This window comes from Aethalodelphis obliquidens, unplaced genomic scaffold (genome assembly GCF_003676395.1).
Source record: "Aethalodelphis obliquidens isolate GAN/ISIS:26980383/991018 unplaced genomic scaffold, ASM367639v1 scaffold3, whole genome shotgun sequence".
NCBI classification, from domain to species: Eukaryota; Metazoa; Chordata; class Mammalia; order Artiodactyla; family Delphinidae; genus Aethalodelphis; species Aethalodelphis obliquidens.
Genome location: NW_020837947.1, coordinates 12,511,655 through 12,527,652, shown reverse-complemented (window position 1 = coordinate 12,527,652; position 15,998 = coordinate 12,511,655). Strand labels below are relative to the sequence as shown.

At 39.1% G+C, this 15,998-nt stretch overlaps 2 protein-coding genes across 10 annotated transcripts in view; one reads left to right on the top strand and one right to left on the bottom strand.

Moving 5' to 3' along the window:
• The window catches only part of IPCEF1 (interaction protein for cytohesin exchange factors 1), a 183,006-nt gene that overhangs the window by 9,297 nt on the left and 157,711 nt on the right, over positions 1–15,998 (bottom strand). For 8 of the 9 annotated variants that reach the window (XM_027082952.1, XM_027082988.1, XM_027082962.1 and 5 more), the window contains one exon: positions 3,646–3,839. In XM_027082952.1, the coding sequence (XP_026938753.1) occupies positions 3,646–3,839 (194 nt within the window). Of the gene's footprint in view, positions 1–1,952; positions 2,388–3,645; positions 3,840–15,998 lie in introns of all 9 variants that reach the window. The other variant, XR_003427982.1, reaches the window with a different exon arrangement.
• The window catches only part of OPRM1 (opioid receptor mu 1), a 161,009-nt gene that overhangs the window by 90,145 nt on the left and 54,866 nt on the right, over positions 1–15,998 (top strand). The window lies entirely within an intron of this gene.

Here is a 15,998-nt window from a genome sequence, read left to right as displayed (position 1 = left end):
TCAACTAACACTTCTCAAATGGTTTTTAGCTCTAAATAATTCAAATTTCTTACCATTCAGCTCAAGTCCATGTTAGTTCTTTTATGGATAAAAGAAAAAACTGTAGATAAGAATAGAGAGGAAGGAAATTAATGCAACAACTTAACCCTCTGAGCGCCTTCCTTGACTCGGCACCCTGGGGTCAACAGGCATCACGCAAAGGCCCTGCTTCTCCCCTATAGAGCAGCGGGCTCACTGGATGCTTTGAACCACTTTGACAACATACTCCAGGCATTCTGGCAGGCAGGCAGGGTCTGGTAGGGGTTCTGAAAAATAATGTACTTCCATTCTTCACTCCAAATATTCAGTACATGGCTTGCCTTAAGACCTAAGCACTGGAAATGTGTTCTACCAGCGCAGGTGGGCAAAGAAGTGCTCGTTCCTCTTTTCACACAGGCAAGAGGAATCTTGGGAGAAAGTTTCAGTTGGACCCATTAATCATTCCATTAATCATTCATTTAAAAATAAATACAGGCTTAGCCAAAAGTCCGGGGATGTGGAGCTATCAGAAACTCCTAAAGGTCTAATCTAAAGGCCTTTAGTGTGTGACATGATAGTTTGTTCAACTTTCTAAAAGAATTTCCATGAAGAGCATTCATTCCAATACAGTCCCAGTGAGAGGATTTTTCTTCATTTCTGGAATGTGCCTATTACTAAGACAAACATTATTATTCAAACAGTTTCCTTGTTTCTGCATGAAACTGTTCTTTTTGCTTGTCCACACTCCGGCTTTGAAATATTTTTTAAGTAAACATTTATATTGCAACGTAACACACATAGAGAAAAACGCGCATACAAGGTTTGTGCTTGATGCAATTATCACAAAATGAACACATCTGTGTAGCCACCATCAAAGTCAAAAAAGTCTTATCTCAGAAGCTTTACTTGTGGCCTCTCCCAGTGCATATCCTCCCCTCCCCCTCAAAGGCAACCACTATCCTGACTGCTTTGAGTTTTAAAGACAGTTAAAATAATTCTGATAGCTTTGTGACATGAATGAACATGATGTACCAAATAATCTTTCTCTAATGAATAGGTTGATGTGCTTTTTCTCTTTTTTTTCAACAAGGTCAATTTCCACATCATCATGTCCTCCTCGGAGGTTCACAGGAATACATAACGTGGGGTACATTTCATCAGCCCCAGCGTAAGGGATCTGTGGAAAGGTCTTCTTTCCAGAAATGTTCAGAGAGTGCAGTTCTTCAGCTGGGTGGGGTAGAGAGCCCCTGAGATGGCCCCAATGTTCCTTGCTCCCCGGTACTCATGCCCTTCTGTAATTACCCTCCTTGACTGCAGGAAGGCTGACCTAGCGACTTGCTTCTAATGAACAGAATACTGTAAATGCGATGTGATGTCACTCCTGAGATTGGGGTATAACCCACCCTGCTCGCTCACTCTCGCAGCTTTACTGCTCTGCAGGCAGCCAGCTTCTATTTTGGGAACTGCCCTATGACGAGACTCACATGGGAAGGAACTGGGGGTGGCCTCCAGCCAACAGACAGTGAACAACTGAGACCCTCAGTCCAACAACCTGCGAGGAACTGAATCCTGCCAACAACCACGTGAGAGAGCTTGGAAGCACACCCTCCCCCAGTGGAGGAATGAAAACTGATGCCTGGATTACAGCCCCAGCTGTATGCCTGGATTACAGCCTTATAAGAGACTCTGAAGCAGAAGCACCTAACCAAGCCACACCCAAATGCCTGACTCACAGAAACTGTGAAATGATGAATGTCTATTGCCTGTAGCTGCTAAGTTTGTGGGTATTTTGTTCCCTAGCAATAGATAACTAATACCTGGGAAGAAAAGAAAAAGATGCTGAGTTCCTCAAGCCTGTGGCCATAGTGCATGGAGAACAAGACATCACAGAGAACCAGCTGCGTCAGTAAAACCTTTGAATTCTTTGTACAAACCTGCGCTCCCAGTTTCCAAGCCCCTGGCCATGGTCGGATGAAGGTCCAGAATCCTGAGTTTCCTGCTCTTTGGAAAGCTGAGACCACCGTCTTTCTCCTTCTAGAAGTAGCCTGAACTGTCCAGGCTCTCCTTAGCCTCTATTCCCTACTTCTCCCAATGTGGGCTGCAACATCTCATCCACTTTTATGCATCTGCCTAGGCCAGCTCCTCCTCCTTGAATGCACTTCCTTCTCTTCCTGATTTTCTTCATCTCTTATGATGGGCCAGTTTCAGCATCTCCATGGCATTGTCCCTAATGGCCTCAGGTAGGCAGCTGTTTCCCTCCTCTGGGCTACCAAAGCTGATATCAACTATAGCACTTATCACATCTCATAGCAATTGTTTTCCTTTATGTTTCCATTGTCCAGTGGGGTCTTCTCAGTGGTCCCAGTGTCCTAGAGTAGTGCCTCATACATAGTAAGAGTCGGAAAGTATTTGTTCAATAAAAAATGTATTCACTCGTATCAGTTATCACAAATAAGACAGTAAAATCCCAACACAGTACGGCATATTACATTGGATGACCAAACACATTTATCAACTCTGTAAATACTATGGAATAGAACATATTTGACTTTGAAATGAGTGCTAGTGATGTCTTTCATCATTAAATGCTAGGGAATTTCCTCTACATTTGGGTTTTCTTTGTATAAATAAAATACACCTTTGCCTTTTATTTTTCAGCCTTATTTTTACAAGGCTTTTAGGGGGCTTAGGTCTTCCACTGACTCACTGGGACATCTGACTGAGAGTCACTCCACCATCTTTTGTAGCCTTGTCCTTTTGATTGCTGATATTTCTTCCTGGAGAGGGATTCAAATTCATGATGCAAAAGGACATGTACAAAACAGCATTAAATTGCGGGTCTGCAAGGCTTTCCAGAATCTATAAATCTTCTGCTAATTCAGGACTGTTTTACCAAGTATTCTGGCCTCTACTTGTTTGTGCTATAATCTCAACGTGAAAGCGGGATGCTTTTGTTATAAAGAACCATTTTAGTTATGGGAGGCCATGAACATAGCTTCAGTACGTCCTGTGCCCTGTGTCTTATTCTCACTGTGAAAACATCTGCTCGTCTGCTACCGTGAAGTGTCTGTTTCCCACTGCCCAGCTCTCATGGTGTTCTTGGCTCCAGACTCAAGAGCTTAGCATCATGTAAGTCTGCTATATCTGAAACGTAGGAAGTTTCTTCTGGATATAGTATAAAAGAACGGCACCCTTTAATGAATCAGGCAAAATCCCAAGATCTTATTAAATTTTACTGTGTATTCTCACCAGTTGACTATCTCAGGCTCTCAGCAACATTTATTATTCCAGGTCGTAGGGTACAAAAACCAATTACACATGATCCTTGCCATGTAGGAGCTCAGTATTTGAAATTTTACACCAGAGGGAATGCAAAAATCAAGGCCTATTGTAAAAACAAAACAAAACAAAACAAACAAAACAAAAAAACTGCATTGGGTGCTACTGTGTGAATTTCCCACTGTTTTAAGAATGTCAAGGGTCAACTCACCCTATAGAGACTGTATTGGCTTTTACTGCCTTTCCCTACCCTCCACCCACACATGTGGTTAGCATAAATCATTCCACAGAACCAGCCTTTTCTCACGCCACATCCACAGAGTTCATCCACAGTCCGAAATTTCTTACCTTTAATGTGCTGTTCAGAGTCCGGATTTTGTGGAGCTTCTCATTTATGGATGGATTTTTGCACCGCTTGACAAAGGACTTTCTCAACTCCTTTTTGGTTGAAGGTCGCCGGTCCCCAAGAGGAGAGAGACTAGCTTGCTCTAACGATTTGTAGAGCTTCTCCATTTCATCATCTTCAGACACTTTTGTCTCTTCTATTAAAATAAATAAATAACAATAAACCCAGTTAATCAAGGACAGAACATTTGACATGGTCCTAAAACAAGGCCCTCCTGATACCTTGATCTTAGGCTTCCAGCCTCCAAAACTGTGAGACATAAATTTTTATTGTCTAAGCCGCTCAGTTGGTGGTACTTTGTCATACCAGGGCCATGTTCCCTTTGAAGGCTGTAGGGAAGGATCTGTTCCAGGCCTCTCTTCCAGCTGCTGGTGGTTCCTTGGCTTGTGGCAGCATAACTCTAATCTTCACATGGTGTTTTACAGTGTGCATGTCTCTGTGTCCAAATTTCCCCCTTTTACAGACACCAGTCATATGGATTAGGGGCTCACCCTATTGACCTCTTAACTAATTACACCTGCAAAAAATAACCATTTCCTAATAAGGTCACATTCTGAGGTCTCAGTGGTTATGACTTCAACACAGGAACTTTGGAAGGACACAATTGAACCCATAATAGTACATAATCTAACCTCCCAAAATTTATGTCCCTCTCACATGCAAAATACATTCACTCATCCCAACATCTCCAAAAGTCTTAACCCATTCAAACATCAACTCTTAAGTCTCAAATCTCACCCAAATATCATCTAAATCAGAGATTGGTGGGACTCAGGGAATGATTCATCCTGGGGCAAAGTTCCTCTCCACCTATAAACCTGTGAAACCAAGTTAGTTCTCTGTTTCTAAAATACAATGGTGGGGCAGGATAACCTTACAAACCAGTACACACTCTAAAGCTTGAGAACCATTGTCCCAGATCACTTTTTAATGTCCTTCCTAGAACTGTTCTTTGAATGAAGGAATCCACCTGTGGTCTGTGGCTTTCAGCAGATAATAATAATTCCTCATGCCACACACCTCCCTTCTCTTTGTTAACCACACCTTGCCAGCCTCAGCTCAAATGCTTCCAGTAAAGTGACTCCACCCAGGATCCGGGGGGACCCTGGATGTGCTAGGCTGAGCCAGTGGCAGTTCCATCATGCTAGCCACAGTCATTCACCCAGGGATGAGCACGTGTCTCAGATCAGGCCCACTGGGGCCAAAGAGACTCAATTCTGAGACTTTGGTTTGGGGTATCAGGGAATCAATTTCTCTATTTTCCTAAACGGAGTGGTGTGATGATGTAACCTGGAAGATTCCAGAAATCATGCCAAGAATCATGAGAATGGAGCCAATCCATAGGATCCAACTGACACATGGATTTCGGTGATAGCATTACTGCCCTCTTAGCTTATGGGAGCCAGTATATTGCCTTTGTTAAGGTATTCTGAGTGTCGTTTTCAAGCATGTGCAGCTGAAAGAGTCTCAAATGATACAGAAAGTTACTCAAAGAAAACCATCTCTTGATGGTGCTTTAATTTCTTACTAAGAACTTCAGTCCTTTATTCACTTCAGTCTGAAAATAATGTTGGGAAAGATAGACAATAAGATTGTTTTCTACCATGTACTCTCTAGTGTCTATGCATTTTAGCTCCCGTCCTGAGAACAAGCTTGATAGAGGATCATACAGGAAGTATGGCCTTAGAAGAACTGCAGAAAAGGTCTCACCAAAGAGAAAAGCATACAACAGTAGTTTAGCAGCATCAAAATTAAGCGCACTCACTTACTTTACATTTACTCTTATAAGATTAAGTGTCTTTAGGCAATAGTTTTCCCCCTTCTACTACCAGAAAGCCCACAGGTGTGCCCAATACTCTTTCATAAAATGAAGAGCAAAGATGTTGGGCTAACTTTGCAACTAAATTAAAGTATTGGTCAGTAAACTTCTTTGTTCACTACAATATTATTAAAAAAGGAGAAAATATTCAAAACTACATTTCAACACAATTAGAGTTTTTGGCTCAGGCTGTGCAGACATCAAAAGTAGGTTTTTGTCAATAAGCACATGAAAAGATGCTCAGTATCATCAGTCATTAGAGAAATGCAAGTCAAAACCACAATGAGGGCTTCCCTGGTGGCGCAGTGGTTGCGAGTCCGCCTGCCGATGCAGGGGACATGGGTTCGTGCCCGGTCCGGGAAGATCCCACATGCCGCGGAGCGGCTGGGCCGGTAAGCCATGGCCACTGAGACTACGCATCCAGAGACTGTGCTCCACAACGGGAGAGGCCAAAACAATGAGAGGGACGCGCACCCCAAAAAAAAAAAAAAAAAAAAAAAAAAAAAAAACCACAATGAGATACTATTTCACACTCATCAGGATGGCTAAAATCAAAAAGGCACAATAAGAAGTGTGGCCAAGGATGTGGAGAAACTGGAACCCTTAAAGTTGCTGGTGGGACTATAAAATGGACCCACCACTTTAGGAAACCGTTTGGTAATTCCTCAAAATGCTAAATGTAGCATTTTAAGTTACCATATGACCCACCAATTCCATTTCTAGTTATATACTCAAGAAAATTAAAAACATGTTAACACAAAACTTGTGCATGAATGTCATGAATGATATAGACAAAAGGTGCGAACAGCCTAAATGCTCATCAACTGATGAGTGGGGTAACAGATTGTGGTACACGCATGCAATGGAGTATTAGTCATTAAAAGAAATGAAGTACTGACACATACTAAAACATGGCTGAACCTTGAAAAATTCTTCGAAGTAAAAAAAGCCAGTCACAAAAGACACATACTGTATCGTCCATTTATAATGAAATGTCCAGAATAAACAAATCCATGGAGACAGAAAGTAGATTAGTGGTTGCCTGGGGCTGAGGAAGGGACAAGTAGGAACGGGGAGTGACTGCTAATATGTATGGGGTTTTTCCTGTGTGTGGTGCTAAAATGTCCTCAAATTAGATTGTGGATCTAGTTGCACAAGTCTATGAATATACTAAAAACCACTGAACTGTATGTTTTTGTATGTGAATTTTATGGTATGTGAAGCATACGTCAATAGCGCTATTAAAAAGTAGACTTTTATAAGATTATCATGATAACCGATGACACTTGCATAGGAGAAATACTAAGCATGGCAACAGTCCTGGAGTTAAACTGGAGACATTAGAAAGTCTTAAGAAATCTAAATGAAAAGACATCTGACTCTTAGAGCGGAACATTAGCATTGGCGACTCTGGGAGTTTTCAGTCCCACAAGAACACAATAATTGTACACATCATTTTTTTACAGATAGGCAGGTGGGGACTCTACCTCAAATAAAGCCTGAATACATAGCTTTTAATACCACAGTATTTTTAAAGTAATATATATTTAACAAACCTCAAGAAACAAACCAAACAAGTATACAACAAAGAAGATAAACAGAATGACTTCTTTGCTTTCTCTGTGTTCACCAAGCTGCTCAGTTGTGCTGCTAAAGATTGTGATAGAAAATAAAAATACTTTCGACTAACACATTAATTTGTAATTATGTCAGAGTAAAATGATTATATTCAGATCTTATATCTAATTCAACAATATTAAATCAGTAAAGACGAAAATAAACTTTAGAATCTTGAAATAACATGGCATAAAGTACATTCCCTAAATGAAAAATAAAGAGGACCGCCTCTTTGGATAATTTTATTATTATTTAATATATTTATATCAATATATATTACCTTTAAGTTAAAAATATCAGAGATTATCGCCCTTCCACACACATATTCCTGTCCCTATTTGCCTTTTTTGTATCATAATCTGAGAGATATACAACATATTGCTAGATACTCATGGGAAAGACCTGTGATCTAACCTCATCCATGACCTAAATGGGGATTTTATACTGTTTTACTGTTACTCATGGCTGGTGCCTAGGTCTTCACAGGACAATAAAATGAACATCCAGTAATAATGGAAGCAGATGATAAATAGGATCATAGGACAAAAAAAAGACCCAAAGGGTACAAGCACACAGGAAAACACAGCTTGCACCTGACCCCAAAGCCGGGGTGAACCGAGTCCTTCCTAACGGTTGTATGGAAGACTAGCGCTGGCTGGCTAATCCTACAGGGCTACCCCTGTACCTTTCAAAGGCTTCTCAATAGAGTAATATTTTAAAAAATCTCCATTTCACCTTTTTTAAATAAATATGTTTCTAAATTCTAATATCATATTAGGAAACATTACATTGTTCCCTTATCTTACCAGATTATAAAAAGAGCAAAAAAAAAGATTGGCAGAAAAGACCACTGGTCTCTCTCCCTCTGGAAACAGAAGCCAAGTTAATTATTTCTATCTCCCTTGTCTTCTGTGGCAAAATGAAAGACTTTTGTCTGACAATCAAGTGTTTTCAACGCAACTGTTATCCTTCCTCTCAAGTGCATATTTTAGTCTCTTACATAAAATAACAGGACTTTAATTTCCTTCTCCACATAAGGCATCACGCCTCACGAGTTCTTTGCCAAGGAAGATGAAAACTATTTTTATTTTATAGATGAGAAAAAATGTGGAGATTCTTGGAAAACAGTAAGTGATCTTTCCAAAATGTAAAGCAGTGTGGAATGAGGAATAAAAGTTTGCTTCCACACTGTGCAGGCCCAGGCACTTCCGGAGCAGTCTTCTCCAACTTTAATAAGCAAACAACCACCTAGGGATCTTGGTAAAATACAGTTTCTGATTCATTCAGTCTGGGATGGCGGGCACTGAGACGCTAAATTTTTAAGGAGCTCCTAGGTGATGTCTGAAGTGCTGGTCCATGGACATACTCTGAGTAGCAAGGCTAGACTGCTTCCCAGCAATTAGTCATGCAGAAACAGCCTCAGCTCACCGGAAGAGAAAAGGACTGAAATTACAGCTAGAAAGTTGAGACTTGTCCAGAAAGCAGCATCTATTTTCTCTGTGCCATATCATAGTTTTTTTAAAAATCTGGCTTGCTCAAGGGAGGGTTCCAGAATCCCTGCTCTAAAGCATCAGTATCTCAATATTGTTGAGTTGGTAGGAATTTGAGGTAAATGTTAGTGACCCTTTACTTCTGTTAGACTGGCTCAGAATGTCTGGAGGGGTCAGTCTAGAAAACGTTCTCCAAACTTAGGTCAATAATCTAATGATTTAGACTCAATAAAGGGATGATATATTTTTAAGAAGATCTTTCTTGTTGACATTAGCAAAAGACAAAACACGGAAGATTCAGAAGGAGGGGAAAGATATGAGGAGCACTTCATGCCAAGAGCAGTGAGGCAAGAGGAAGAAGAAGTTACCCCAATACAATTTCACAAGCAGAAAATGAAGGTTTGGAGCAGATAAATGCCCTTACCTTTTCAAGATGGTGCTCTCTTGTCCTTACGTCTATGGTTATAATCTAGTGTGATCTATACTTACTTGCAAGACATCCTTATTTCTGCCTTATAGGAAATCCTCAGTGTACACATTTAGAGTTACATATTTCAACATGGCCATTAAATCCCTACTAATAAACCTTTTCCCAGGAAGTGATAAAAATTCTATACAGTTGAGATTATATTTCATTCCGTAGAGGACTGAATGTTCTGGAAAACTTATGACTCATCCTTGATTCCTCTTTCCCTCACACGTTTGATCCCTTTATTAAGCTCACCCATCACATATCTTTGAATGTCCACTGTGTACTCGGGCAGTGCAGTTGAAAGACTAGGGATAGACTAAACCAGGCAACAATCCTTTATGAATCTTACATTCTTACATTGTATGTTTATAATATATCCCAAATATGTGTATTTTTTCTGCTCCCCACCCCATTGCTACCATCATTTCATTGTTGGTCTATTTCGACAGCTACATTCCTAATACCCATTTTTCATACAGTGAAGTGATCTTTTTAAAATGTAAACCACACCAAAACATTCCTCAGCTTCAGTTCCTCCAAAAATAGCTCATTGCACTTAGAACAAAATCCAAATACCTTAAAGGACCCACTAGTTACCACATAGCCAGCTGCTACTGAATTCTCCAGTATCTTCCTATGCTGCCCCTACCCACTCTGCTCCAGCCATGCTGGATTTATTTCTGTTTCCTGAACCGCAAAATTTGTGCCAGTCCTATAGCATTTATACTCTACTTTCTCTCTGTCTAGGGCATGTTGCCAGCTATTGTTTATATGTGTAGGTTTCCTTGTGAAATTCAGGTCCCAGATCAAACATTGCCTCCTCATGGAGATCCTCCCCAACCAGTCATCTAAATAAGGGTCCTTCTTCCTACCTCCATTATTATATACCCTTACCTAATTTCCCTTATAGAACTTACTCACTACCAGAAATTATCCTGTTCTTCTACTTACCTGCTAATTGTCTCCAAACCCTGCCAAAACAGACATATGCACCAGACTGTAAGTTCTATGCAAGAGGGCTATTGCCTTTGTTATCTTCAAAAAGCATCTCCAAATGCCAACAACTGAGCCAGAAATATAATACCTCCTCACAACATATTTGTTAAACATTCACTGTTTGGTCAAAATTTCCATTCTTAATCTCATTCTCACCTCCTTCATATATCCATACATAAGAAACACAGCAAGCTAATTCTGGATTTGGATTCTTTAAAAACTCAGTAAGTAAACGATTCTTACTAAATGTCAAGTGTCTAGATAGAGTAAAAGTAAAAATTAAAATTTGTTTTTGGTTAGAGAAAAAGGGAAAGGACACAAATTACTAACAGCAGAAATGAAAAAGAGGGTTATCACTACAGAACCCATGGGACATTAAAAGGATAGTAAGAAAATGCTATGAGCTACTCTGTGCCCAAAAATTTAATAACCTAGCTGAAACAGACCAATTCTTTAAAAGAAACAAAACTCACACAAGAAGAAATAAATGATCTGAATAGGCCTATATTCAATCAATAATTGAAAAACCTTCTAATTGAATCAATAATTAATAACCTTCTAAAACAAAGCACCAGTCCCATATGGGTTCACTGATGAATTCTACCAAACATTTAAAGAAAAAATTATACCAATTCTCTACAATCTCCTTCAGAAGACAGAAGCAGAGGGAATACTTCCTGACTCATTCTATGAGGCCAGCATTACCCTAATCATCAAATCCAGACAAATACATTTCATTGCTGAAAACCAATATACCTCATGAACATAGATGCAAAATTCCTCAGCAAAATATTAGCAAATTGAAGAATAAAAAATTTTTACACCATGACCGAGTGGGAATTATCCCAGATATGCAAGGCTGGCTCAACATTAGAAAATAAATTAATGTAGTCGATCACATCAATAGGCTTAAGAGGAAGAAGGAAAAAAACACATGATAATATCAATAGACACAGAAAAAGCATTTAACAAAACCCAATACTCATTTGTGATTAAAAAAAAAAAACTTCTCCGTAATCAAGGAATAAAAAGAAAATTCCTGGCGGCTTCCCTGGTGGCACAGTGGTTGAGAATCTGCCTGCCAATACAGGAGACATGGGTTCGAGGCCTGGTCCAGGAAGATCCCACATGCTGCAGAGCAACTAAGCCCGTGTGCCACAACTACTGAGCCTGAGCTCTAGAGCCTTCGAGCCACAGCTACTGAAGCCCGTAGGTGCCTGTGGTCTGCAACAAGAGAAGCCACCGCAATGAGAAGCCCGGCACCACAACGAAGAGTAGCCCCTGCTCGCTGCAACTAGAGAAAGCCCGTGCACAGCAACGAAGACCCATCGTAGCCAAAAATAAATAAAATTAATTAATTAATTTTAAAAAAAAGAAAGAAAATTCCTCAACTCAATACAGAATATCTACAAAAAACCTACAGCTAACTTCATACTTAATGGTGAGAAACTAGAAGCTTTCCCACTAAGATCAGTAACAAGGCCAAGGATGTCCCCTCCCACTACTCCTCTTCAACATTGTACTGAAAGTCCTAGCCAACACAATAACACAAGAAAAGGAGATAAAAGTATACAGATTGGGAAGGAATAAATAAAACTATCTTTGTTCATATATGACATGAATTTGCATCTGGAAAAGGCAAAACTATGGAGATAGTAAAACGATCAGTGGTTGCTAGGCATTGGAGAAGGGAAGGATTAAAAGGTGGGGTACAGAGAATTTGTAGGACAGTGAAAATACTCTGTATGATACAGTATTAATGGATACACGTTGTTATACATTTGTCCAAACCCACAGAATGTAGAACACTAAGAGTGAACCCTAAGTTAAACTATGGACTTTGGGTAATTATGACGTGTCAGTGTAAGTTCATCAGTTTTAAAAAATATACTACTTTAGTGGGAGGAACATTGATAATGGAAAAGGCTATTATGCGTAGGGGCAGGGGTAGACAGGAAGTCTCTGTACCTGCCTCTCAATTTTGCTGTGAACCTAAAATTGCTCTAAAAATTAAAATCTACTTTGAAATGTTTGTCAATTGGCTGCTTACTATAGTTTTGTAGTTTGAGGCAAATAGAACCTTATTTGCCTCGGCTTTAATTAAGAAGAAATAAAATTGTAGGGAGAGAAATTAAAAATTAACAACCAAAGGGTAGTGCAGGAAAAGATGTCAAAGGCTTATGGTGTTGTCTAGACAAGAAGGATCTACCTGTAAAAACTGATCTTATAGTTTCCATTTCTAGTTGAAAATCCAGACACGTGCTCATATCATTCTAGTTCCTTGCTCTTGATGCACAGGGTGACATATATTCAGGAGTCTCCGGAACAGCCAGGAAGGGTCAGGAGGGTATAATCAAAGAGACAAACAAATGAATCTGAGACCATTAGGTTGCGAGCATCTCAAAGGACTGCACAAGATTCTTCACAGAAGTAAAGTGTAAACTGCAGGTGTATGCGTTCAAGAAGACTTGCAGATCAGGGACGTCATTCTCAGACCAGGGGCACAAAGAATATTCCCCAGCTTTGTGTAAAAATACCTGGAGACAAATGAAAATGGAAACACACTGATCCAAAGTCTATGGGAATAACAAAAGCAGTTCTAAGAAGGAAGTTTATAGTAATATAAGCTTACCCTGAGAAACAAACAAACAAAAATCTCAAATAAACAATCTAACCCTGTACCTAAAGGAACTAAAAAAAGAACAAACCCCAAAGTTAGTAGAAAGAAATAGTAAAGATCAAAGCGTAAATAAATAAGAGACTAAGGAGTAGAAAAGATCAGTGAAACTAAGATCTGATTCTTTGAAAAGTAAACAAAACTGCTAAGCCGTTAACCAGATTCATCAAGAAAAAAAGGACTCAAAAACAGAAATGAAAGACAGGTTACAAGCAACACTACATGAATACAAAGGATCATAAGAGATTACTACTACAAACAAATATACACCAATAAAATGAACCTAGAAGAAATGAATAAATTCCTAGAACATGCAAACTCCCAAGACTGAATCAGGAAGAAATAGAAAATATGAAGAGACTGATCATCAACAATGAAATTGAATCAGTAATTTAAAAACTCACAACAAACAAAAGTCCAGGACCACACAACTTCACAGGTGAATTCTACCAAACATTTAAAGAAGAGTTAACACCTATTCTTCTGAAACTATTCCAAAAAAATTGAAGAGGACAGAACAGTTCTGAACTCATTCTATGAGGCTAGCATCACCCTGACACTAAAACCAGACAAAGATACTATAAAAGAAGAAAATCACAGGCCAATATCACTGATGAACACAGATGTAAAAATCCTCAACAAAATATTAGCAAACCATATGCGACAATACATTAGAAGGATCATACATCACGACCAAGTGGGATTTATCCCAGGGATACAAGGCTGGTTCAGTAACTGCAACTATAGCAATGTGATACACCACATCAACAAATTGAAGAATAAAAACCATATGATCATCTCAATAGATGCAGAAAAAGTTTTTGACAAGATTCAACATCCATTTATAATAAAAACTCCCAACAATGTGGCTACGGAGGGAACATTCCTCAACATAATAAAGGTCATACATGAGAAAACTAGTCAACATCACACTGAACAGTGAAAAGCTGAAAGCATTTCTTCTAAGATCAGGAACAAGACAAGGATGTCCACTCTTACCACTTTTATTCAACATAGTATTGAAATCCCAGCCACAGCAGACGAGAAAAAGGAATCCAAATTGGAAAGGAAGAAGTAAACTGTCACTGTTTGCGGATGACATGATACTATAGGTAGAAAATCCTAAAGATGCCACCAAAAAACTACTGATCTCAGTTATATGTGGAATCTAAAAAACAAAACAGGGACTTCCCTGGTGGTGCAGTGGTTAAGAATCCACCTGCCAATGCAGGGGACACGGGTTCAAACCCTGGTCCGGGAAGATCCCACATGCTGTGGAGCAACAAAGCCCGCGTGCCACAACTACTGAAGCCCGCACACCTAGAGCCCGTGCTCCGCAACAAGAGAAGCCACCGCAATGAGAAGCACGCACACCGTAACGAAAAGTAGCCCCTGCTCGCCACAACTAGAGAAAGCCCGCGTGCAGCAACAAAGACCCAGTGCAGCCAAAAATAAATAAATAAATTTATTAAAAAAGAAAAAATTTTAAAAAATAAAAACAAAACAAAAACAGACTCATAGCTACAGAGAACAAATAGGTGGTTGCCTGAAAGGAGGGCAGGGTGGGGGGGAGGGTTAGATAAATAAATGAAGGGGATTAAGAGGTACAAACCCCAGTTATATAACAATTAAATCATGGGGAAGTAACATATAGCATAAGGAATATGGTCAATAATATTGTAATAACTTTGTACGGAGACAGATGGTCACTAGACTTATCATGGTAATCATTTCTAATGTACACAAATGTTAAATCACTATATAGAATACCTGAACTAACATAATATTGTTCATCAACTATATTCCCCAAAAAATGAGATTAAGGTCTGAGAACTATAATTGACCTAGTTATACGGCATAAATTTGCAGGTAACCTCATCAGCATTATTTCATGACATCATCCAGCGATTTTGGGCCACTTGAGATGAAGCAGAGAAAGCAGGTAGTGAGTCATCCATGCTTGAGATTAATGCTATTGAGGTCAAGAATTATAGATTCAAGATTTTTCCAGTAGTAAATATTTACTCCCATTTTCAAATCACTTCGCAAATTATAGTTCAAAAGATAGGATCACTAGGAAATTTTCTAGGGACTAAATTAAGTAGCAGAGATACAAAAACCAAGATTGGTCTTCACCTTGTTAGACATGCTATAGAACCCCTCAGGTAAATCTCTCCTTTGCTTCTTATCCCCTCTGCCACCCCAGCTATTACACAAGCTTCCTAACTCTTCTAATTTCCTTTGTCCCCTTACACTTTTCTACCCCCAAATTCTTAAGCTCATGTAATTTTTCTAAAGTGCACCTCCAATTATATGATTACCCTGATTAGAAATCGTCATCTATTATCTATTGAAATAAACTAACAACGAGCCCAGTATTCAACATCACCCAAATTTATTTTCCATTCCTCTTTTCCATGGCTCACCTCTCTACCTGCAGACCTTCCCACTTAGATCTTAGATCAGCTTAGATCACTTAGATACGATCTTCCGTATTTTGAGTTCCTGCTCTCTTTCAAATCCCTCTGAGTACTTTGTATGTCTCTGTGGCACTTATTTTACTCTGCTTTCTTTTGTTAAATGAGTCTTATTCTTCCCACTCTCTCCATTACACATTAAAATATTTTAGACCAGAAATTGTATCTTGCTTGTTTTTGTATTCCTATTAGCACAAAGTACATGAGTACATGTTAGGTACTTAAAAATAATAATAATAATGCTTAATTGAATGGAGTTCATTAATCAACTTTTTCTTTTATTATTATCTTGCTTCCTAAAGAGACATACCTCATAATTCCTACAGCATCATCTGAGGTAGCTGGCTAAAATAATGCCGCATCTGTACTGTTTGCCCTAAAATTGTGTAAAATTTTTGGTAATTGTTAAATCCTAAAATCTGGCCCATTTATGTCACTTTTCTGAGATGTCATGCATGCGCTAGTATGTATATATCTTCATTAAAAATGCATTTTTTTCAACATGATTCCCAGGTCCATCCTGTCTGTACTTGTACTTAACAATTTATTTGCATAAATTGGGTATTAGTCTTGTTAGTGGTTATAGCACCCAGGGTAGGGTCACCCCATTCATGGAGTAAGTATAAGTCAGACTGTCTCCACATCGCCAGCATAATGTAAGTAGAGAAATACAATGTGAGTCATCATCACACAGGCGTGAGTCATGGGTCAAATAACCTTTCATTAAAGAAAGAAACGGTATAGAGT